Source organism: Scyliorhinus canicula, chromosome 10 (assembly GCF_902713615.1).
Source record: "Scyliorhinus canicula chromosome 10, sScyCan1.1, whole genome shotgun sequence".
Taxonomy (NCBI): domain Eukaryota; kingdom Metazoa; phylum Chordata; class Chondrichthyes; order Carcharhiniformes; family Scyliorhinidae; genus Scyliorhinus; species Scyliorhinus canicula.
Genome location: NC_052155.1, coordinates 172,264,550 through 172,290,967, shown reverse-complemented (window position 1 = coordinate 172,290,967; position 26,418 = coordinate 172,264,550). Strand labels below are relative to the sequence as shown.

At 44.1% G+C, this 26,418-nt stretch overlaps 1 protein-coding gene across 6 annotated transcripts in view; it reads right to left on the bottom strand.

Annotated features, from left to right (window-relative positions):
• The window catches only part of LOC119972781 (arf-GAP with SH3 domain, ANK repeat and PH domain-containing protein 1-like), a 363,380-nt gene that overhangs the window by 186,604 nt on the left and 150,358 nt on the right, over positions 1-26,418 (bottom strand). For all 6 annotated transcript variants that reach the window (XM_038810147.1, XM_038810150.1, XM_038810143.1 and 3 more), the window contains exons 6-8: positions 17,334-17,408; positions 5,223-5,272; positions 881-1,010 (exon numbers count right to left, since the gene is read on the bottom strand). In XM_038810147.1, coding sequence (XP_038666075.1) covers positions 881-1,010; positions 5,223-5,272; positions 17,334-17,408 — 255 coding nt within the window. The remainder of the gene's footprint in view (positions 1-880; positions 1,011-5,222; positions 5,273-17,333; positions 17,409-26,418) is intronic.

Sequence of the window (26,418 nt, the reverse complement as noted above, 5' to 3'; positions counted from 1 at the left end):
CACGTAGGTAAGAAATGGCAGGTGGCTGTCAAGATTTCTATAATTTACTCATACACACCTGTTAAAGATCAGAGATGTAGCTATGCTGCTTCCTTTCTAAATCTGATTTTTACTTCTCTCCCATCTTTCTGGTTTACAGTCGCTATGTTACGTTGTTTTTCTGTCTTTTTACAATTATATATTTTTCAGCTTCTCTCTTTTTTAGCCACTGCTTTGGATCTTATGTGCTTTTCTTTGGCGGAAAGGAATGATAGATAATCAGTGAACAATTTGTAAAAAGATGCAGTTGGCCTTCCAAGGAGCAGATGAAAGAGAGATTCAGCAAAGCGTGGAAAGTGGAACAAATTCCCCCTTCGAACATGGGCTCCCTTTTGGGTTTGTTAATTTAATAAGCACATTGGCCAAAAACAGGTTGTGCAGATCAGCCAAAGAGCTAGGCTTGAGGCAATCCATTGCAGTACTGAGGGAAAAAAATAGGATGGGTGGGTCACGCTCTTGTGGCCTAAAGTCCAGAATTAGACAGCCATGAATGGTAGGCTGGAATAAAAGAAAGGGCCCCCAGGTGCCCCATATCTTTTTTTAAAAAAATATCCAATAAGAAAAATCACACTCAGAAATCAGTTTTTTTTAAAAAACACAATCCTGGTCAATTCATGTTATAGCATTACCATCGGAGGCATGAAACTACAGCAAGTTAAATAAAGATGCCTTTTGTGATCTAAAAATGTTGACTTTACATTATAAAATATGGCCAAAAAATTGAAAAAAGACATGCACAGGAAATAGGCTTATGCAGACCAGAAGTGCATGCCATACAAAGATGCTTATGTATTTGTGACAGATTTATTTGCATATATTTATATACACATATATATCTAACCTCGCACATCTGGAGTTGAAAGACCCGTCGTTCCTTTTCCATTTCTTCTGCTATTTCAGCTCCTGTAATTTCAGTTCGAATCATCCCATGCTGCTTTGCATGTTCTCGTTTCTCCTTTTCAATTTTAGCGCTGTAACAGAGGCCACAGGTTTCACCCCCCCCCAATTGTTAGCATGTGGCAGTGTAAGAAAAACTCAACAAACCCCTAATCAGTAATTTCAGCTTCCTTGGGAAATGTTGTTAAAACGTTTTGCAGAGGTTGGATTATAGTTTTGTGGGGGGAAAAACTCAAAGAACATTATAGTTTGAGACCATTTGTATGGTAAGCATTCTTGACCGTCAAAAATTCAAATATATTATATATAAATATTTAATTATTCCAAAGTACTCCAGTAACTGCTCCTCTTGCAGGAATACCAATTACTGATCTGCCTAATGTTACATGTTTTATCATATGGTATTCTGTATCAATTGTATTGAGCAAAGAAAGGGAGAGACACCCAATTCTAACTTGGTTTCATTCTAAATAAATTGTTTTTTGAAAGTAAAAACCTTGAGGAAACAGGAGTTAGGAAAAGTAGAATTACGTATTCACAGAATTGCTAGTGTGCAGGCCATTTGACCCATCATTGCTGCATCTGGTCTCTGAATAAGCCACTCACCTATTGTCATTCCCTGCCTTCTCTCTAAGACTGAACATTCTTCCTTCTCAACAGGAAGAGAAGAAAAAAGATAACATGAATGAAGAGAGGGTTAGCGGTTCAACAGATAGTTCAAAGAGGAAGAGGTTTGGGGAGCAGCACTAGCCAGGGGGTGGAAAGAAGGGAGTGGCTAGTAGATGGATGAAGGGATAAGATTCATAACTGAAGTGAAGGAATGGGAAGAAGCAAATTGATTGGAGGTGGAGATCAGAAGAGAATGGCCGATAGCTATATTTTAACCACAATTTCCATCCAAAACACCAAGTGGAGACATTGCAAGCTTCATTCCTTACCACATCATGCCATAACACACACCAGGATTATCTTAAGGTTAACGTGCTGGTTCAGTCGGCAGTTAGGAAGACAAATGCAATGTTAGCATTCATGTCGAGAGGGCTAGAATACAAGAGCAGGACGTACATCTGAAGCTGTATCGGGCTCTGGTCAGACCCCATTTGGAGTACTGTGAGCAGTTTTGGGCCCGGTATCTGAGGAAGGATGTGCTGGCCTTGGAACGGCTCCAGAGGAGGTTCACAAGAGTGATCACTGGAATGAAGAGCTTGTCATATGAGGAGCGGTTAAGGCCCCTGGGTCTGTACTCGTTGAAGTTTAGAAGGATGAGGGGGAATCTTATTGAAACTCTCAGGATGCTGAAAGGCTTGGATAGAATTGACGTGGATAGAATGTTTCCACTGGTAGGAAAGACTAGAACCAGAGGGCACAGCCTCAGTCTGAAGGGACGATTCTTTAAAACGGAGATGAGGAGGAATTTCTTCAACCAGAGGAACTCATTGCCACAGAAGGCTGTGGAGGCCAAATCACAGAGTGTCTTAAAGACAGATAGATAAGTTCCTGATTAATAAGGGGAACAGGGGTTATGGGGAGAAGGCAGGAGAATGGGGATGAGAAACATATCAGCCATGATTGATTGGCAGAGCATACTCGATGGGCTGAATGGCCTCATTCTACTCCTATGTCTTGTGGTCTAGTCTTCCACCCAAAATGAAGAAAAGAAAATAATAATGAGGCATAAACCAATTAAGGGTTCATAAGCAGAAAGAAGAGGAAGTGAGACACAGAGAATCAGCAACGCAAGGATGTCAGAACCTGCTGAGAGTGGCCAACTTAACACCATGCATTGTTATATTAATACTTGATTTCCCATGCAATGTGCATTTATATGCTGCCTTTACCATAGAAGAACAGACGCATTAACAAAATTTGACATCAAGTCACAGGTGTTCAGGGAAGAGACCAAAGGTTTGATCAAAGAGGCAGGTTTAAAGGACCAACTTAATGGAAGAGAGAACAGCAGAGAGGAAGATTGGGGAAAAAGAATTCCAGAGCTAAGTACCTTGCCAACTGAGAGCAAGGCGACTAATGGTGCAGTGATGAAAACTGGGAATGCAAAAGAGGCAGAATTGGAAGGAGGCAGAGATCATTGGGATGGTAATGGAACTTATATAGGGAATAATTTTCTATGGAACTGCTCCCATTTGTCTCCATTGTCATTTATTAGCTGTGGCTCAATTGGTAGCACGCTCACCCTCCCAAGTAACAAGGGTCCAGGTTAAAGTAACATTCGGGGCTGTAGTATAAAAATCAAGGCTGACATGCGAGTGCAGGACCGCAAGAATGCTGCACTGTCAAGAGGTGTCATCTTTTGCATGAGACATTAAACCGAGGCCCCATTTGCTGGCACAGGTGGGTATAAGACATCGGTCATTACCACATTTCAATTAGTAAGAATTTGCAGTGCAGAAATTGCCTACATTACAACAGTGACTACATTTCAAGTACTTAATTGGCTGTAAAGCACTTGAGAGACATTGTGGTCATGAAAACCATCATATAAATTGTTATAATTATGAAGTTTGTAAGACTGTTGTGTTTTGAAACTGTGTCTTTAAGGTGATATGAAATTGGTCACATAACCGGTTCTGAAGTCTGCCTGACAGCAAAATTGGGTAGTTTAATTGTCAGGAATTAAGAGGGCCCAGATTGTTTAACTGGCAAGGTGGTGCAAGGTGTTTATGCTTGGACAGAAGCCTGTGTGCTAACAGTGGATGCACTGCAAGTCTCCAAGGTTCCAGAAAAGTGCTGAGAATGTTGGGTTGTAAACAGTTATGCTTTGAAGTGTCCATCAGTTTCAAGACAAAAGTGAATTGGGTAAGGATAGCTAATCAGCATTTCTGCCTGGATACAAGGCCCATATGTTCCGGGTTGCCATGGAGATATAAACCCTTCCCCTCTCAAAGCATAAGATAAACCTGAAAGCTCACAGACATGTTTGTCTGCCAGGATCCGGGAACAATCTAATGACACTTTCAAAAATGTTAAAAACAATTTTGAAATAAGAGGCCTTCCTTTTAAGATGGAAATGAGGGGAATTATTTTCTCGGAGGGTCACTGACCTGTGCAATTCTCCTCCTCAGAAATGAGTGGAGTCTATTTTTTTATTTATTTAAAGCCGAGTTAGGCAGGTTTTTTGATAGGCAAGGGAGTCAGACAGAAAGGTGGAACCCGAGACCACAATCATGACCTTATCAAAAAGCGAAGTAGGTACGACTTTTAGCTTGAAAGCAGATTCATACTTAATTTGCTTTGTTGAAGGACAGACTTCTGCTCGGCACTCTCACTGCCAAGTGCAGTCTCCTCTGGGTGGGTGTGTCTGAAACTCCTGCGCATCTTCTTTGCAACACAACCCATATCACCTGCTTGATCCTATGTGCCAACTTACGTATCAGGCAAGTAAAACATGGGTTTTAAGGGTATAAAACTGAGGTCGACTACTAATGGAAGTATAGCACTTAGTAGCTGAAAAGGGGGTGGAAGGGGGCAACCTATATACCAAACATATGCAAAAGCATGATATTTGGTACCAAGAAAATGGGGTCAACTCATAAGCCAAATACAGAAAAACTATAGAACATACAATATTCAAGCTACTTTCTCATGAATTCAGAAGCACCTATTTTTAGATGCCCCACACAATCCAAGCAGGAAAATGTGCACCAATGAAGCAATCTGATATTAGACTCAATTAACATAGAGGTAGTGCTATTGGGAAAGCTATACTGTTCACCTGCTGGACGTTTGAACCACCGCTAGCGCCACAACAGCCCAGTAAGTAATAAGTGGCCAGAGATGGGATCACGATCGGGTTTTGGTGAGAGAGTTGATGTGAGGGGAACCAATAAGGCCTTGGAGATAGAGGCAGGGAAAGCAAATAACGACCAAGATGGATTATAAATAATGCCTCAGTGGAGGCAATCCATCCAGTGGGGACAGGGGAGTCATTTCCATTGGGCCTTAAGGATGAGAAAAATTAGGGCTTCCCAGGTGGGAACATTTGCGATGGCATGTCTCAAATTTAACTCCCATATTGTCAATAGCTATTAGCACAGGCTGAGATCAGCAGAAGTCAAATGACTTCAAGGATAGACTGTCATTCCAGCAAATGACCGTCTAACGTAATTAATGCTGCAAATAAAATAACCAGCTATTGGCTCATTCTTGCTGAAGTAACATAGCCAACTAACAGTATTTTGAAAATGAAATGTTAATACAAGTTTTAACTTAGAGAATCGAGGAATTAAGCCTAACTCAAGTTTCCCCAGCCAAAAAGTAAAAGTACTTACAATTTTGTTTCATAATCTTTCCATGCCTTGTCAAAAGGTTTCTTCAGGTCCTGGAGAAAAAGATATACATTAAAACTGCTGAAATTATTCATAGTATTACATTTAGTCTAGCAAAATAATGACCTTCACTTCTAAAAAAAAGTCATTCCTGCAGTACAGATAAATATGAACAAAGACGACCATTTGGGTCGCAACATAGAACATAGAACAGTACAGCACAGAACAGGCCCTTCGGCCCTCGATGTTGTGCCGAGCAATGATCACCCTACTTAAACCCACGTAACCCGTATACCCGTAACCCAACAATCCCCCCATTAACCTTACACTACGGGCAATTTAGCATGGCCAATCCACCTAACCCGCACATCTTTGGACTGTGGGAGGAAACCGGAGCACCCGGAGGACACCCACGCACACACGGGGAGGACGTGCAGACTCCACACAGACAGTGACCCAGCCGGGAATCGAACCTGGGACCCTGGAGCTGTGAAGCATTGATGCTAACCACCATGCTACCGTGAGGTCATCTCAGCTCATCCATCCAAAAGAAACAATTAATTTTGTTGCTCAAATGCCTCAACGGTTTTGCCTCTCCCACCTTGCATAGAAATCTATTGCAAGCATTTACTGCAAACTTACTTACAACCCTACGTTTGTCTTTTAACGATTTGAACCTGTAGTCCCCCTGCAACACAGTCCAAGCTTATTTCTAAGCATTATTTCTAAGCCTCCCTATACTGTAACATACTGTATTTCTCGAAAAGGTCCTCTCCGGTTAGTTTATTAGAGTCCATGTTTCCCTGATCTTAAGACTTTTTTCTACTGCTGCTAAGACAAATGATTTTCTTCTCATAATACCTGGAGACAACAGAATTCATTGTACAACCTGGTCAAAACATTTTATAGTTTCAACAATAGTGTATATTTACACAGCACCTTTAATGTAATAGAACATTCCTAGGCACTCCACAAGAACGTTATAAAGCAGAATTAAATACCGAGCCAAATAAATTACTATTAGGGCTGACGGCCAAAAGATTTGTTGAAGAGTTAGATTTTAAGGGGCATTTTAAATGGAAGAAAAAGAGATGGAAAATTGAAGAGGGAGAGAATTCTAGAGTTTAGGGCCTAGACAGCTGAAGATAGACCCAGCAACAGGATGCTCAAGAGGCCAGAATTAGATGAGCATAGATACCAGAGATGGTTGTGGGATTGGAGGAGATTATAAAGATACGAAGGAGCACGGCTATGGATTTGAGAACAAGAATGAAGTTTTAAAATCAAGGCGTTATTTTACCATGCACCAAAGTAAATCAACTAGCACAGGGGTAGATTCAGGATTAGGTGTAGGCAAAGCCATAGCTTGTATTTTAGATTTTCTCAACTTTACTAGGGTAGAACGCGGGAGATCAGCCAGGAATGCACTGAGATATCATCTATTTCTGAAATAAAAACAGAAAACAGTTCTGATGTAGTAATCTTTGATTCAAAACTGATTTGTTCGCTGCAAAGAAGTTGTTGAGCTCCTCATACTTACCGTTGAAAGTGAAGGGAGAGAGGTTTAAGGCAAAAATTTACAGTATAGAAAGTAAGTTATCCTGGAACAATGAGCAGTTTTAGGGCCTGATAGTGCTTTATTTGGCCAAGACAGGTTGGGCAGTAAACAACTGAATCAGTCGCCCATTCCACCTTTTCAAGTCTCCATCCTTCGGAATTAAGAATGCAGAGATGGGGACCGTACCAGAGAGTGAGAACGAGTAATGGCTTAGTTGGGAACTAGGCCTTCACAGGTGGAGGTGAGCATGAGCAAATTGGTAGCTGCAGAAATGTTGCAACAATCTGCGAGCCAAAGGCTAGGGAGCCTTTTTTTCCTCAAAGTGCAATTATAAGTGAATTGGGGATTTGATCTATTCCTTCAAAAGCCCATACAGAAGAAGGAGGTAGGGCTGAGGTGTTAGGGTGGAGAGTGAGACAAGGAAGTGATAATATGATGGAACCACAGGAGATGGCACGGTCAATCCTTGTAATTAATTATATTCTACATATTTGGCAATACCATGCAGCATTCCATTCATTTTATTGTTTGCCATACAACAGTTTCTGGACATGTTAAGTGCTGCGTTTACCAACATCATAAACTTTCTTTCAGTTTGATGCTCATCTACTTCGGCATTATTGCTGGAGTATAATTAAAATATAATGTCATTCAATTATAAGCACTCAATTTCACTTAGTGCTATTTACAGACTACCATCTTATTCCTTTTATAGGTCTTTGAGTATCTCAAATCTGGCAAGCTCCTTTTAGTTTGGCATTGAGACTAAGTGCAATGGCGCGTGGCTCCAGCAGCGCCTTACCTGCTGGCAAAGCTATGGCTTTGCTGTATCTATTGCCAGATTCTGCACATGGAACCACGTTGATTATGCGCAGGCTAGTTCTCTCCGAGTTACCTGGCGGACTGGGAGCTGATTCGCCTGCCTGCCATCGCTGTCAGCTGGCGGGTACAAAGGACTGTGCCATATTTCAATATATGTCCAAAATACTCACATCACTCTCCGCAGCCCACCTGTCTTACCATGCAAGGTGTCAGCAATCCTAAGGAAAAAGGCAAGCAGCCTCAAGACCAAGTCTGTTTCTCAATACAACCACTCTTCCCCTGAGCCTATCACCGCTCATGCCAAACTCGGACCTCTACCAACCATGACTGGGATCTTCATGTATCCCCTTTCAGCTTCCCCCTCCTCGGTCTTAATTCTGCCTCCCCGTGTTCATCTTCTTCATCCATCTCTTTGACCCTCTGCCTGTCACCGTGAGCTCCTCCCCCGCCCGAACTCCACCTCCAGCCGAACTTCGGATCTTTGTTGTGATGGCTGCACAAATCCCGCAGCACAGCCTTCCAGACAGACACTGGCGAATGACACCAGGATAGAGAAGACCCTTCTACTCCCAACTACAGGAGCAGTACTGTTCCAAAACAGTGACACAGAAGAGTCCATGGGTCCAGAAGCACTGCGCTGTCCAGGAAAACCAGCTCGACATGGAGATGGAAGCCAGGAACCAGTCTGCCCCGGCAGAATGATGAACATCACATAAGGAGCACTGCAGCACTACGGCAGAAAGACTTTATCGCACTCGCCTCAAATCTCTTGTGACCAGAGGACCACCTTGTGCATGCCACTCTTTAGTGGTGAGATTTTAGACCAATGTAATTTCACATTGGTATGAAGCAAGATTGGAAGGCATGAGGGGATGCCGGCGAGTAGCTGCTTTAATGAGCACTTATGAATGGCGTTCATACCACCAGCCAGAGGGAAGACCAACACGCCATTAAACCACCATTGGGAAAATTGAAATGTGATTTTACACTAGCCGCTTTCTGACTTTTTGGCTCCCGCTATATTCTCCGCTGCTGCACGCCACCAACCCGCTGCAGGCGGGTTGGGAGAATTCCACCCCGAGTTTCTTTGCCAAAGATCATAAAAATTAAAAGATCCCACCCAGAGGCATTATATCCAATACTTCCCTTAAAATCTCTCCCCGGCAAGTTCCTGTTGCTTCAATCAGCCTGTTACTTCAATTAATTTTCCATCCAGACCTTAAACTGCTAATAACCAATTCCAATATCATCGATTATAGTTGTTGATATGTGGCTAATGCATCTGTGATTTTCAGGATCTGTTTGTCACCTTTGTGAATATGGGTTCTAAATAGATGCAGAATGTTCCTGACATTCAACAATTAAATCCTGGTAGATGTCATCAGTTTGCAAATTTTGTACTGTTTCAGCAATTTAAATATAACCGATTTCAAAACCGAAAACAAAAAATTTTCAAAGAAGAGTCATATTACACTCAAAACCGTAACTTTCTCTCCACAGATGCTGCCAGACCTGCTGAGTTTTTCCATAATTTTCTATTTTTATTTCAGATTTCCAGCACCTGTAGTATTTTCCTTTTATCTATTAAGTTCCTTCAGGCTTTACAAAACTTCTATCAGTCTCAGTCATTAAGACAATTTAGTTATTCTCAATGTGAAGGCTAGGCTACAAATGGCAGATTCTGCACTTAAGTGCTCCCCCCATAGAGGGCAACACATCTCCAGAAACTGCATGCTCCAAAGTCTGTTAATTAAAGTTAATGCTCATAAAATTGAGGGCTGCACAGTCTGATTTGCCAAAATTTGCTGCTTTCCACAGGAATACAGAATCGTCCATTTTGTGCTATCCTCAGTGAAAACTTAAAGGGTATTAGTTTTTCTCCTACAAAGACGAGCAAACAATAGATTCACCTCCATTCCGGTTTTCAAGTCCTTCACCAATAATGTATTTGGAATTTATTTTACATTTGGCATCCTGCATTACACTTATTTTGATGTTCCTCACTGCTCCTCTGACTGTCCAACTTCCTGAATGGTTCTCTGTACCCTCAGTCACCTTCCTCCCTGCAAAACCTGTTCTACATTTCACTTCAGAATACCTTGTTGATTCAATTAAGCGCTTACTCTCTGCTCTTGCAAATGTTAAATATGTATTTGCCCTGTATGCTGTTCCATTGCCTTCAAATGAAGTGCTGAACAATTCCAAGTTCCCCCCCCCCCCCCCCCCCCCCCACCTCCATCCCAAAGTCCATTTTTTCAATGCTTTTTTCATTATCTTTACATTGGAATTCTAATACATTTTTATTGCCTGAGTATCAATCCTCAGCAGTGTTGGAATTTCAGATCAGATCACACGTTGTCTCTTATTGTCCAGGTTATCACAACCTTATTCCTAGGTCAACATCTGATTGTAGGTTAGCACACTGGGCTAAACCCTCAGCTGGCTTATAATGCAAAACAAGGCAGCAGCGTGGGTTCAATTCCCATACCGGCCTCCCCGAATAGGCACCGGAATGTGGCTATTAGGGGCTTTTCACAGTAACTTCATTGAATCCTTCTTGTGACAAAAATGATTATTATTATTAGGTTAGCAATAGGGAATATAAGAAATAAGCGGACTGTAGTAAATTGGAACTGTTAAATGGGTAAATATACAGAAAATATGGAAAGCTATTTGGTATGGTACATTATCACTACATATCCTTAGAAGCTATAGCCTCCACACATGCAAGTGAGCAACCATAGTAATGAAACAAGAGTCAGTGTGATGAATGTAGAAATTGTTACATATCATTTTATTGTCATAATATTATTAAAAACCTGGTTTAAAGTACATACAGTACGTCTGCTAAAGCTGTAATTAAGGTGTTGTAAAAGTTCATATAATCATTCATTCCAACCATGTACTTGTTTACAAAGAGATGCCTAATGGATCTTTGTTATGATTGCTGAAGATTCCATGGAGAGTCGATAATTTGAGACATTGCGTATAGAACTGGGTAAGCAGGTCACGGGATCGGAGTGGGATAGAGATTATGTAATTAATGGGAGGAGCCAGGTCCGTAGCAAGTGGTTTTTGCTGCAGGATTTTTAGTCTGACAGACAGAACGATCTGCAGGCTGTCCCTGAAAGGGTCTCTCTCTCTCTCCTCAAGCAGTCTTTCCAAGAAATCTTTATACAAGAGTAGAGCAAGTTTGCTAACTGTATTTTCAGTGGCTTTTAATCTGTAATGAGTGTTGCTTAATTGGACATAGGGACAGTATAAGTTATCAGTTAAATTGTTTCCATTTTATTTTAAGAATTGTTTAACAGTTAATTGAAAAGCTGCTTTCTGTGCTGTTAATGTGTCTTTTCCTGTGTTAATAATAAAGTTTGTTTTAATACAAAGTATCCCTATTTGTCAGTGGAATCACCCCTGGAGCAAGGCATCCTTTCCTCAGTTTTACAAACTGAATAATTGTTGGAGCTTCTTGTCTGATTTCTGAAAATAAATTGGTCCAGTACCATAACAACAGCATCACCAAAATCAAGTAAAAATAGAAATACAGCCAAGGACAAGGGAGCTACAAAGAGCAGTAAAGGGATAGAAAGAAAGTAGTAAGGTGCAAAAGGGGAATATAAAAACAGATTACAACAGATAACGCGCATCGTAAACATTCATATACATTTATCAAGAGAAAGAATGGCAAAAGCGAACAAAGGCCCATTAAAGGCAGATTCATACAGGACTATAAAGGACAATAAGCAAATATTAATTCAATAAGTACAGCAAATAGAAGAACGTTCAAGGGGAGGAACTTAGTGAATTTACTATCAAGAAAACAAATGGCAAATAGTAGTGGAGAGCATTACTGATTGTTTTCACCCTGGAGTATTTAAGAAAATTTTGTTTTCATTTTAGAATCATAGAATTTACAGTGCAGAAGGAGGCCATTTGGCCCATCAAATCTGCACCGGCTCTTGGAAAGAGCACCCTACTCAAGCCTACACCTCCACCCTATCCCCACAACCCAGTAACCCCACTTAACCTTTTTTGGACACTAAGGGAATTTATAATGGCCAATCCACCTAACCCGCATATCTTTGGACTGTTGGAGGAAACCGGAGCACCCGGATAAACCCACGAAGACATAGAGAGAAAGTGCAGACACCACACAGTGACCCAAGTCGGGAATCGAACCTGGGACCCTGGAGCTGTGAAGCAACTGTGCTAACCACTATGCTACCGTGCTGCTTTTGTTCAAGTGGTATGGGTGTCGGTGGCAGGTCAGCATTTGTTGATGAACCCTAATTGCACTAAGATGGTGTTGAGCCATCTTCTTGAACCACTGCAGTCCGTGTGGTGTCGGTGCACTCAAAGTGCTGGGGGGGGGGGGGGAATTGAGAGTTCATACAAGTAAGGCCAATTCAGAGGGTATTTTAAGAGTCAACCACATTGTTATGGGTCTGGAGTCACATGAAGGTCAGACTGGCTAATTTCTTCCCTAAAGGGTATCAGTGGGAACAAGATGGGTCTTTACGACAATTGATGATATTTTCATAGTCGTGATTGCTGAGACTAGCTTTTATCTGAAATTAAATTCCACCAACTGCCACGGTGGTATTTGAACCAGTACCCCTAGAAGATTTTCCTGGGCCTCTGGATTGCTAGTCCAGTGATATACCACTTTACTACTGCCTCCCCAAGGTAAGGAAGTTGTAGCTGCGCAAAGTCATAATTTTTCAAAAATTTCAACTGTCCCTATGGTTTTGAAAATTCTAAACGTCATTCTATAATTTGAATTAAGGGAGGGATAAACTAGGTTATGGAACACTACACTAGGTAATGAATCTGTTACTCATTTGCACAATACGATTATTGCTTACAAAGTTGTCACTTAATTGCCCTCTAGGTGGTGCTGGTAGGTCTTCTCATGAACTGCTGTAGTTGAGGTGAAGGTACTCTCAGTGCTGCAGGTAGGGAGTTCAAGTGCAGCCGCACGTTGGCACAGTGGTTAACACTGCTGCCTCGTAGCACAAGCGGCCTGGGTTCAATTCCGGCCTTAGATTACTGTGAAGTTTGCACATTCTTCCCGTGTCAGCATGGATTTCCCCTGGGTACTACAGTTACCTCATAGTCCAAAGATATGCAAGCTAGGTGGATTGGCCATGCGAAATTGACCCTTAGTGTTCAATCATGTGCAGGTTGGGTTACTGGGGATAGGGCAGGTGAGTAGGCCTAGGTAGACTGCTCTTTTGGGAGGATCGGTACAGACTCGATGGCCTCCTCTGTATGGATTTTATTTCATCACACACCTGACTCATGCCTTATAGGTGGTAAAGAGTTCTGGGCAAGATACTAGAATGTGTCATCAGGGAGAGAATAACTGAGCAATTAGACACGCATCAGTTGATCAAGGAGACTCAGCATGGATTTGTAATGAGTAGGTCATATACATCAATTCTGCAGACATTTTTTGAGGTCACTGGCACAAGAAATTGGGGATTGTCCAAGGATTTTGTTAGGTTCCACATGCGATCATCAAAATTGAAAGCACATGAAATTGGGCGGTAACCTTGTGACATGTTCAGTAATTGGCTAGGAGATGGAAGATAGCAGAGATAAAGGGATAATTCTACATACTTTTAAAATGCTTTTTTGGCATATGGACACCATTAGCAAAAACAACATTTAGGACCAATTCTTAGTTGCCCTTAAGGGAGTGGGGAGCCCCCTCGAACCTTTGCAATTCATCGAACGAAGGCGACCCCGGCGAGCGGGCCGGCAGAGCCCAGGCGACCCCGGCAAGCGGCCGGCAGAGCCCAGGCGACCCCGGCGAGCGGCCGGCAGAGCCCAGGCGACCCCGGCGAGCGGCCGGCAGAGCCCAGGCGACCCCGGCGAGCGGCCGGCAGAGCCCAGGCGACCCCGGCGAGCGGCCGGCAGAGCCCAGGCGACCCCGGCGAGCGGCCGGCAGAGCCCAGGCGACCCCGGCGAGCGGCCGGCAGAGCCCAGGCGACCCCGGCGAGCGGCCGGCAGAGCCCAGGCGACCCCGGCGAGCGGCCGGCAGAGCCCAGGCGACCCCGGCGAGCGGCCGGCAGAGCCCAGGCGACCCCGGCGAGCGGCCGGCAGAGCCCAGGCGACCCCGGCGAGCGGCCGGCAGAGCCCAGGCGACCCCGGCGAGCGGCCGGCAGAGCCCAGGCGACCCCGGCGAGCGGCCGGCAGAGCCCAGGCGACCCCGGCGAGCGGCCGGCAGAGCCCAGGCGACCCCGGCGAGCGGCCGGCAGAGCCCAGGCGACCCCGGCGAGCGGCCGGCAGAGCCCAGGCGACCCCGGCGAGCGGCCGGCAGAGCCCAGGCGACCCCGGCGAGCGGCCGGCAGAGCCATGGCGACCCCGGCGAGCGGCCGTCAGAGCCCAGGCGACCCCGGCGAGCGGCCGGCAGAGCCCAGGCGACCCCGGCGAGCGGCCGGCAGAGCCGAGGCGACCCCGGCGAGCGGCCGGCAGAGCCCAGGCGACCCCGGCGAGCGGCAGACTTCACCACTTCCCACTTCACCTGAGGAAGGAGCAGTACTCCGAAAGCTAGTGATTCGAAACAAACCTTGGATTGGACTATAATCTGGTGTTGTAAGATTTCTCATTATGACATGGTCCTCAATGCAAAAAGCTATTTTGCACTGCTAACATCACCTAGTGTGATTAAATCTTTATTCAAGAGTGTTCTGGTGACGGGAATGTGCTGAGTAGTCACACATCAGGTGGCTCTCCTCCATAATAAGAAGTCTTACAACACCAGGTTAAAGTCCAACAGGTTTGTTTCAAACACGAGCTTTCGGAGCACGGCTCCTTCTTCAGGTGAAAGGAAAGGCTTGTTCCAGAAATGTTTATATAGACACAGTCAGAGATGCCCCGGAATGCGAGCACCTGCAGGCAATCAAATCATCAAAGATGCAGAGAGAGAGGTAACTCCAGGTTAAAGAGGTGTGAATTGTCCCAAGCCAGTTCAGTCGGTAGGCCTCTGCAAGTCCAGGCTTGTTGGTGGGGGCCGAATGTAATGCGACATGAATCCCAGATCCCGGTTGAGTCCGCATTCATGCGTGCGGAACTTAGCTATAAGTTTTTGCTCAGCAATTTTGCGTTGTCGCGTCTCCTGAAGGCCTCCTTGTAGAATGCTGACCCGGAGATCAGAGGCTGAATGTCCTTGACTGCTGAAGTGTTCCCCAACTGGAAGGGAACAGTCCTGCCTGTTGATAGTCGCACGATGCCCGTTTATTCGTTGTCGCAGTGTCTGCATGGTCTCGCCAATGTACCACGCTTCGGGACATCCTTTCCTGCAGCGTATGAGGTAGACTACATTGGTCGAGTCGCACGAGTATGCGCCGCGTACCTGGTGGGTGGTGTTTCCACGTGTAATGGTGGTGTCCATGTCGATGATCTGGCATGTCTTGCAGAGATTACCCTGGCAGGGTTTTGTGGTGTTGTGGTTGCTGTTCTGAAGGCTGGGTAATTTGCTGCAAACAATGGTTTGTTTGAGGTTGCGCGGTTGTTTGAAGGCCAGTAGTGGGGGTGTGGGGATGACCTTGGCAAGATGTCCATCCTCGCTGATGATGTGTTGGAGGCTGCGAAGAAGATGTCGTAGTTTCTCCGCCCCAGGAAAGTACTGGACGACGAAGGGTACTCTGTCAGTGGTGTCCCGTGTTTGTCTTCTGAGGAGGTCGGTGCGGTTTTTTGCTGTGGCGCGGTGGAACTGTCGATCAATGAGTCGAGCGCCATATCCCGTTCGTACGAGGGCATCTTTCAGCATCTGTAGGTGTCTGTTGCGCTCCTCCTTGTCTGTGGCCGGCAGAGTGGCCGGCAGAGCCCAGGCGACCCCGGCGAGCGGCCGGCAGAGCCCAGGCGACCCCGGCGAGCGGCAGACTTCGCCTTTCCATTCACCTGAAGAAGGAGCCGTGCTCCGAAAGCTCGTGTTTGAAACAAACCTGTTGGACTTTAACCTGGTGTTGTAAGACTTCTTACTGTGCTCACCCCAGTCCAACGCCGGCATCTCCACATCACTCCTCCATAATGACAGAGAAACAGGAACTTTTGGCCGAATTTAGGCCGCAAAAGCAGACCGAAACATCCCCTCACCCTCAACATTAGTACGAACAGCAAAAATGCCAGGAAGCAGCAGCTCGAGAGGCCGCAGGAATTGCCGAAAATGACAGGAGCAGCGAGCAAGCAGGTCGGCAGACCCACGTGGTGAGAGATCCCCATCATCCCCCGAGAGGGGTAGACCGGCGACCCAGAAAACAAGCTCTCCCCCAATAGACTACATGACGCGAATGCAGGGCAACCTGATTGGAAGGGACAGCTTCCCCAAACAGAGTTTACAGGTCGATCCGACAAAAGCCCAGGGTCGCAGAGCAGCCGAGGACGATAATAGCCAAGCTGCACAAATATCAGGACTGAGAAAGGATCTATCACTGGGCTCGATAGACAAAGGCATGCAACATGGAGACACATAAAATATGCGTGTATTAGGACATTGGGGCGGACCTGGCAAAGCACAGGGCCGAATTTATGCATGCAAAGGCGGCCTTGTACAAGAGCAAGGTCAGGATGTTATTCCCTACCAGGCTCTGGGTAACTTACCAGGACAAAGAACATTATTTTACTGTCCTGGCAGAGGCGGACAAGTTCGCCTGTAAGAATGGTCTGGGCAGGCAGCAAGAGAGCATTAGTAAGGAAGACATGGCCAATTTTGTACGATACTGCATCACCTTGATATAACCAGGGGAAACTGCGGGGACATGTACAGACGACTTTTAGAAAGGAAGCGCTCGTCACCAGGCGAAACTCGGAAAAAATGGAAGGAAGAGCTAGTAGGAAATAGGGTGGGGAGTCTGGAGCTGAGCACCATGCAGGGCCAATTTCACCTTCTCACGTGCAAGGCTGAGCCTCATGCATCTGAAAGTGGTGCGCAGAGCAACTCGACCACAGGGAGCAGACCGGAAAGGGGGGATTGACGGCGGAGGCTACAGGAAAAAAAGATGGAAGAGGTCACAATACAAACAACAGAGGTCAGAGACCATAGCACATGACCACAGGAAAAGGGAGCCTCAAGGGAATGTCCAAAACAAGACAAGGAGAGGAGGAAAGGGTCCAACAAAAAAAAGAGAGGGGGGGGCAGCGATCACTTGTAAATAGCAGATAACCACCCATTGTGCAGCGAAGGGCCCAGGAAGGGACCCTGAAACAATGAATATGGGGGGGGGGAAACACCAGCTCAAAGGAAATTGACATGTACATTGTAATCGGCACAGTTAATCTTACTGTTTGTATAACAGTATAGTAGATAACATGTAAAAACGTCAATAAAAACATTAAAATAAATAAATCTCTATTCAAGTGTAAAGTTTTCTAACTTAATTTTCTAAGTGGCTTTTTACATGTGATGGGCTTTGCTTAATTGGAGATAGAGAAGACATCAGTTAGAAGTTAGTGTTCCCTTTTAATGTTAAGAATTGTTTAATTGCAAACTATTTTCTGCAATATTAATGAGTTTAATCATGTGTTAAGATTAAAGTTTGTTTTAATATAAAATTGGTCAGTGGAATCACTCCTGAAACAAAGTATCCTATCGTCACAGATTACTTTTTTTATGGTGTTTGGGGTTTTTGTCCAAAATCCTAACAAATGTTGGGGTTTGATCCGGGATCTGAACACTAGTTTGACATTCTCATCATCAAATCATTCTGTCACCAGATGTAGGCACTTACCCCCTTGACATCTTTCAGATCTCCCTTCAATAGTGAATCCAAAGTGAAGATGACATTATGACTAAGATTCTGCAGCTGAAAAGTGCATTCAAAGACAAAATAATTAAATAGCCATACAGTCTTACAATTTAGCATCACTAAATCACAGTCAGATCTATTATTTTATTCAAGTTGCAATGCTCGTTACATCCAATTCCAATGAGATTTCTAAATTATTTTGCCAGCCCCAATAGTAAAATGCTTTTTTCCATATAAACACAACTAAACCTTATCAAAATTGAAATGCACCAGCCTTTACTACAAAGTTTATATATAATAATAATAATAGCCCACATTCCGACGCCTGTTCGGGGAGGCCGGTACGGGGATTGAACCTGTGCTGCTGGCCTTGTTCTGCATTACAAGCCAGCTGTTTAGCCCACTGTGCTAAACCAGCACCAACCCCTTGGAGGTAAGATATACTTTATGGACCCATTTTATGAAGCACACAAATAAAAGTATTTTTAAATACTTGGTAACACAGCCCTTTCAAGCACCTTACATAGATGATTTGGAGTTGGGGACCAAGGGCAATGTGTCCAAGTTTGCAGATGACACTAAGATGAGTGGTAAAGCGAAAAGTGCAGAGGATACTGGAAGTCTGCAGAGGGATTTGGATAGGTTAAGTGAATGGGCTAGGGTCTGGCAGATGGAATACAATGTTGACAAATGTGAGGTTATCCATTTTGGTAGGAATAACAGCAAACGGGATTATTAACAGCAAACGATAAAATATTAAAGCATGCCGCTGTGCAGAGAGACTTGGGTGTGCTAGTGCATGAGTCACAGAAGGTTGGTTTTCAGGTGCAACAGGTGATTAAGAAGGCAAATGGAATTTTGTCCTTCATTGCTAGAGGGATGGAGTTTAAGACTAGGGAGGTTATGCTGCAATTGTATAAGGTGTTAGTGAGGCCACACCTGGAGTATTGTGTTCAGTTTTGGTCTCCTTACTTGAGAAAGGACATACTGGCACTGGAGGGTGCGCAGAGGAGATTCACTAGGTTAATCCCAGAGCTGAAGGGGTTGGATTATGAGGAGAGGTTGAGTAGACTGGGACTGCACTCGTTGGAATTTAGAAGGATGAGGGGGGAATTTTATAGAAACATTTAAAATTATGAAGGGAATAGATAGGATAGATGCGGGCAGGTTGTTTCCACTGGCGCGTGAAAGCAGAACTAGGGGACATAGCCTCAAAATAAGGGGAAGTAGATTTAGGACTGAGTTTAGGAGAAATGGAATCTATGGAATTCCTTGCCCAGTGAAGCAGTTGAGGCTCCTTCATTACATGTTTTTACGGTAAAGATAGATAGTTTTTTGAAGAATAAAGGGATTAAGGGTTATGGTGTTCGGGCCGGAAAGTGGAGCTGAGTCCACAAAAGATCACCATGATCTCATTGAATGGCGGAGCAGGCTCGAGGGGCCAGATGGCTTACTCCTGCTCCTAGTTCTTATGTTCTTAATATAGTTCTCATGGATCTTTTTCTTGCTGGATCTTTTTCAATAAGCTAAATATAGTTTATCACAATTATGCCATCCTTTACATCGGATATCAATAACAGTGATATACATTAATGGGCCATGCCTTCATATTTCCCCCCTGTTCTTGTAATTAAGACTTTGTAGGTGAAAGGGAAAAGGTACACTTGTCCCCAATGTCTATCACTACAAGAAGAATTAACATCAACATTTCCCAAGTGAATTGAGAGAGACAGGCTCCTTTTTCAAAACAAGAGAAGCGCAAAATTATAGTAATTAATTTGATGTGCCTGGGTTTCAAAGTATCCTCGATAAGCTAATGTCAGGGATCTGTATTATCCAAACAGAGATAAATTAATTCAAGGATTAGCTAATTATTCTTTAGGACTAACGGTTTCTGAACCATGTCTTGCAAAATGTGGTTTCTTTATAAATTGAAAGGAATACGATGGAGACAGGAAGTGTTTAACTAACTACATCTGTTATGGATATAGGAGTGTATGATATTGTAGTAGGTAAACTACTGGGGTAGTAATCCAGAATCCCAGATTAATAATCTAGAGAACATTAATTCAAATCCCATCATGATACTTTGAGCATTTGAATTCAATTTTAAAATCTTCTAGTTAAGAGTTGATATCAAACAAAAAAGAGTTGATATCAGAAAAACTTGATGTTACATTCCTGTAAAAACACAACCAGTTCACTCATGGTCTTTAGAGAAGGAAACTAGCCAGTCTTATTGACTCATAACTGCCTTAAGAGGTTGAACACACCACTTAGTGTATTAAACAGCTACAAGTAATACAGGTTTCAGTGGTTCAAAAACGAACCAAGTCACCACTTTAGGATCGTTCGGCATCAGTGATCAATACAGTCTTGCCAGCAATCTCGACAATCTTTTTTTTAAAGTGGGGACAGTATAAATAGCAAAAACTAGGACAAGAAAACTTATATGGTCTAAATTTGACCAACAGACATACCGTTTTGACACCCGTGTTAAGACAAGATGGTGTACAGGAAAAATCAAGAGCAGCATAAACATTCATAGGATAGAGTACAGGATTATTCACAAACACTGGCATGTTTCATGCGAAAGGCAAGTTTCAGGTGAGACAGGCCTAATGAATTGGATTGGTACCAATATCCTTCAAGGGTGAACTCATCTCCACCAAGACTATAACGAGGAAAACATTTATTATAATCAAAAATCCATGGAGATAACAAAACCATTTTACCTAGGTGGTTCATCTTCTCACAGAAACCTGCAACCCCACCAGCACAACTTCTAGCTGCCTTTTCAATGATTCTCAAGATATTGTTCTCCCCTCTGATATCCAGAGGCTAACACTTTTATTAACTGCTCTCTATGGATCCCTAGCTTTTACAAAAATATAGCTAATATTTATCTTCCCTATATCTATTCCAGTGGAGAAGCCTTCATCCCGCCTCCTAGGAGAAGCCTTCATCCCTCCTCCTTGGAAAAGCCTTCATCCCTCCTCGTCGGAAAAGCCTTTCTCCCTCCTCAGTTGGGTTTGTAACTCAGATCTCAGAAGGACTGTAGCTAACCTAATCCACCACTCGTTCCCACCCTCTCTCATGAGCAGCATTATAAAATAGCAATACCTTTAATGAGAACAAAAACGCTTCAAGATATGGACATGAAATTAAATAGAGTAAGTTATAGAAAATGCTCATGAACAGTGACAAAAAAAAAGAAAGTGAGCCTCAAACAACTAGTAAACAGAAAGGCAAACATAAAAAGTTTGCAACTGTGTTTATAGTAGAAGGCACCTCACAGAACAGGTGGTCAATTAAAGAAATATTTGCTAAAACTTTTATGAACAGAATATGGCAGATATACAGAATGGATTTCACAAGGGAGGATGATAAACCATTCCAGTCATATGGCACAAAGAGAAAAGTAATACATAAAAGTTAGTAAAGAATGTATAATGGAGAAAGTGAGAGGGTTTAAGTATGGCTAAAGCAAGCCATGGTTCCCTGGTCAAATGTGTTATATATTCTCATTCAAGGAGAAAATTATTCATGTTTTGGTTGATATTTTTCCAGAGGTCCATAGCCAATTTTGAGGTCCAAAGAACTGAAAACGTACGTTGAATATTCAATAAAAGGAGGATACCAAGAGCCAGTAATTAGCCTAATATCCAAAGAAAGAAGCATTCATGATAGGTTACGAAAAATCAACATAAAAGGAACACACCAATGCGGAAGTAATAGTTTATGCCTTAAAAGGCTACTGCTATTCTTCGAGTATCTAATTAAATTGAAGGGTGATGGCTAAAGTAAAAGTCTATGCTTAAGTATACTGCTATTATTTGAGCAACTAATTAAACCAATTAAAGGGTGATTCAATAAATGTAGTTTACTTGAATTCTCAAAGTTCCAATTTTGAGGATACTAACTTGTAATTAATATAGCACCTTTAAAATCCCTCAAGATGCTTTATAGCATTGGTAAACAACAATTGACACCAAACCGCATAAGGAGATACTCGAGCAGATAATCTAAAAGCTTGCGCAAGAAGCTAACTTATAAACATGCATTTTATATTTCTATGACACAGAAGGAGGCCATCATCACATCATAACTGTACCAACCAACAAAAAGCTAACCAGCATAATCACACTATCCAGCTCTTGGTAGCCCCACAAACTATGACACGTCAACTGCCTACTCCAGTTTTCTTTTAAATGTGATGAAGGTTTCTAGCTCTACCACCCATTCAAGCAGGGAGTTCCAGACCTGACTGCCCCTTTGGCAAGAGGATTTTTCCTTAATTCTCCTTTCTCCTCCAAGCATTTTACCAATTACTTAAATCTATGCTAGTTACAGTTGTGAAGGAAAATAGGTCCAATCCACTCTATCGGGACCACTCAATTCTGAGTATCTCTAATTAAGTCCCCTTTCAGGTCCTCTGTTCCAAGAAAACAACCCCATCCTTTTTAATCTTTCCTCCAAACTAAAATTTGCCATTCCTGCCAACACCTTCGTAAATTTCCGTTTACCCTCTCTATCGTCATCACATACTTCATGTGATGTGGTAATTAGAACTGTGGCCTAAGTAGTGCTTTATACAGTGTTATGGGAGCAGCGTTTTCAGAACCCCTAAATGTATCATGGAATTCAACCAACCTCTCCCTTTAATGTATTGTTGCTTTTGAAGCACACGGCTTGGTCTCCAGGTGTGGTATTACAAGTATGGACACATGGGTTTTTAAACACAAAACAATGTTTATTCCATGAATTCAACTTAACCTTTTTAAATAAACATTGGATCATTTACTTCCCCTTACTCCAAAGATAACCCCGAAAATAATACAACACTAAATAATCCCTCAAAATGTCCCTTCAAACCTCCAAAAGATTTAACACCTTTAAACAACAGAAACACATCAGGTTAAAGACGTTACTATTATGAGTTTAAATCACCCAAATGATTCAGAGATATTTCATGGCAGAGATCACCGCAGATCCATCTCACTGCAAACACAGACACACCCAAGCTCTTTTTCTCAAAACTGGCTTTCTCCTTTCAAACAGCTCACAGCAAACCAGCCAGGCACTTTTCAGCTGCTCTCTCTCAAACTGAAACTAAAAGGAGAAGTGAGCTCAAAGCAGCTACTCCCCACCTTCTAATATCACTTCAGTAATATGAGCTACTCCATTTCTTAAAGGCACATTGCTTAAACATCCATTTCTTTTTTTTTTTTGAAGTTTTTTATTTAACACAAATTTGTAACAGTTACAGAGAGAAAAATGGCCCTGTGCAAAGAGCCTTAACATAGTGAAAACGAACAGTGGGAAAGAATAAACATGTTAATAAGTGTTTAAGCCAAAGATCCTTCCATAAGGCACTTTCCCTGCCAGCTCTGTTTGCCCATGCCACACGTGTTCAACTAAACTAACGTGGCCCTAACCCTCTTCCCCCTCCGCCTGGTCTCCCCTACTCCCCAAGGCCTGACCTGCCAGGTCAGCCCTGCGCTTGGCCCTAGCCCGCCCCGCCCCCCCTCCGATCTCCCTGGTGCCCCCTGACCTACGCTAGTCACACTGACCCCTGCCCTTGGCGCCTACCTGTCTCCCGTCCCAGCGCTCAGGCCCTCCCCCCACACGCCAGGGACCCATTAACCTAATTGTATCCCACCGAGCCCTTTCAAGTCCCGTGACTAGCCCCTAGCCCATCCCCCTATCAGAGGCCCCGATCTCGCGCCAAAAGGTACCAAGCACAGGCCCCCCCCCCCATTGCAATCCCCCCAAAGGACCCTAAACAGTGCGCCCTCCAGCCCCCACTCTCTGTCCAGGCTGAAAACAATCTTGGATAAAACATTACAGTACAGGATAGTTTAACAAACCGCCGCCACACAAAATGTCTGAGAGCCCCAAGTCCTTTAGTTCCAGTCCAGCTTCTTCTTTTAGTAAAAGTCCTAATCAGAGCAATTTTGAGTTAACAGGCCGCCGCCACTGTACAGCACTGAAAGAACTAAGTGCCCATTAGTTCAAGTCCAGCTTCTTGTCTTTAATAAAGGTCCAAACCTGTTCTGGTGTCTCAAAATAGTAGTGGAGTTCCTCAAACGTAACCCAAAGCTTTGCAGGATATAGCATTCCAAACCTCACCTCCTTTTTGTAGAGGGCTGCCTTTACCTTGATGAATCCTGCACGCCTCTTGGCCAGCTCCGTTCCCAAGTCCTGGTAAATGCGCACCTCGCAGTTCTCCCATCTGCTGCTCCTCTCCGCCTTGGCCCATCGCAGCACACGTTCCCTGTCAGCAAGCCGGTGAAAGCGGACCACCAAGGCCCTCGGTCGGTCGCCCGTCCTGGGCTTCCTTGCGGGGGCTCTATGTGCCCCATCCAACTCCAGGGGTTGAGGGAAGGCCTCCGGTCCCATCAGCGCCTCAAGCATACCCGTCACGTATGCGCCCACATCTGACCCCTCGCAGCCCTCGGGGAGGCCAACGATTCATAAATTCTGCCTCCTGGCTCTGTTCCCCAGCTCTTCAAGCTGCTCCTGCATCCTCCTCTGACGGGCGTTCAGCTCCTCCACCTCGTGCTCCAGCTCCGTTACCGTGCCCGCCTGACTGGAGAGCTTCGCCTCGACCTCCCTGAGCGCCTTCCCTTGGGCCGCCTGTGTCTCGACCATTCGGTCCATCACCGCTCTCATCGGGTCCAGCGTGTCCCTCCTCAGCTCGGCGGAGCAGTTCTTGAAAAACTCCATCTGCTCCTCCCTTGGCCAGTGAGCCTCCGCTCCCCGGTCCCCGCCGTCCGCCATGCTTGGCCGCCCGGCCTGGGGTCCCCGCTGCTCCCGCTTCGATCCTTGTCGCTCCACTCGACCGCTTCTGGTCCAGCTGCCCATACCCCGGAAAGGAAGCCTCTTCCCTATCGTCTCCTCCACCGATTCAGGCTGCCAGGTCCCTAAAAAGTCCGTTGACAAAGGTCCGTTTGCCCATCTCGGGCGGGAGCGATCCGACCTGCGACCTGCCTCCTCGAGGGCGCCACCGGAAGTCCTTAAACATCCATTTCTTAAAAGGTACTCTCACATGACAACAGTTCAACCATAAGTTCTTAACCTTTATGCCTTGGTCAATAAAAAAAAGTATCATCCATATGTCTTCTTACCCATTGTATTTACCAATCCCTGTAACCTTCAGGTAAGGCCTATCCCTAATTGCCCTTGAGGTGTTGCAGTCCAATGCTGTTATGGAGAGTGTTTCAGGATTTTAACCCAGTAATAATAATCTGTAAAGTACCTGGATGAGTACTTGGCAGGCCATAACATTCAAGGCTACGGGCCAAGAGTTAGCAAGAGGGATTAGGTGGGCAGGTCAGGGCCTTTCATGTGTCGGTGCAGACTCGATGGGCTGAAGGGTCTCTTCTGCACTGTAGTATTCTGTGATTCTGAAATAACGAAGGACCAGTGATATAGTTCTAAATCAAGAAGGCATATGACTGGAGGTAAACTTGGCATTCCCATGTGTCTGTTGCCTTGTTGTCCAGCTGATAGAGGCTGCAGGTTTGGAAGGTGCTGTCGTATAAGCCTTGATGAGTTGCTGCAGTGAATTGTGTGTGTAGTACATAACTATCTTCCATCCTGCAGACACGCCCAATCCACCAAAGCCGCCTGTTTGATTGGGGCAACACACTGTCTTTGAGAGAATTGCTGCATTTGTGATGTTGGTTTGCTAGTATATGCCCATAATACCCTCTAAATGAGGTAATAGATCCAAAATAATTAGTGAAAAAAAGAAGGAAAATGCTTTCACACAGAGGGTTGTTTAGCTCTGGTACGTACTTCACAAAAAGATAAAGGAAACAGATTCCATAGAGATGTTCAAAAAGCCAATGACCGTACTTGAAGAGGAATAACTTACAGATTTATGGGGAAAGGTTGTGGGACTGAATTGAATATTTCACAGACATGGCACAGGCACAACAAGCTGAATGGTCCCCTCCTGTGTTATAAGACTATATGATGTGGATTAGGAAGGGTTCAGAGAATAATAAACAGATGATCTATTAGAAAACCTCAAGCAAATAACCCTTTCAGGATCAAAAAGAAATACAGAGATAGATCATAGAATTTACAGTGGAGGAGGCCATTCGGCCCATCGAGTCTGCACCGGCCCTTGGAAAGAGCACCACACAAGCCCAGACCTCCACCCTATCCCCATCCCACCTTTTTGGACACTAAGGGCAATTTAGCATGGCCAATCCACCTAACCAGGACATCTTTGAACTGTGGGAGGAAACCGGAGCACCCGGAGAAAACCCACGCAGACACGGGGAGAATGCGCAGGCTCCGCACAGACAGTGACCCAGCGGGGAATCGAACCTGGGACCCTGGAGCGGTGAAGCAACTGTGCTACCCTTTAAAATAATTAAGGAATATATGCAAGGCGACACTCCAAGAGGAGATAGCAGATTTGTGAGCGAACTGAAATCTCTCAAGAGGTGCAGCGTCATTGGTTGGGAAGAGAAATTGAATAAACTGAAACCTATCAGAAATTAGGATTGATGATAGTACCAGATATAAGCTTAGCTTCTGGTATTTTAATACAGGCATTAACCTGCTGATTTTACAAACATACAAATTAGGAGCAGGGGTAGGCCACTCGGCCCCTCATGTCTGCTATGCTATTCAACCCCACATTATTGTCTACACCTAATAACATTTCACGCCCATGTTGATCAAGAACCTATTGAACTCTGCTTTAACAACATTCAAATATTCTGTTTCCACTGCCTTTTAAGGGAGAGAGCTCCAGAGACTCACGACCATCAGAGAAAATAAGTTATCCTCATCTCGGTCTGAAATGAGCGACCCCTTATTTTTAAATAGTGATTTTACATGGGTCATTGACTCTGCTAAACAGCTGCCAAAACAATGTCATATTGCCATCTCAGCATTTGGCAGTTAAAAATCAGAAGCATTACTTTTAGGTTCAAAGTTGCTTAAAACGTAATCAACAGGTGCTGATCAATAAGTCCACAATATCTTACACCTGCGTAATATGACAGCAACTTTATGAAGAAGGTGGACACTTTTTAGAAAGATT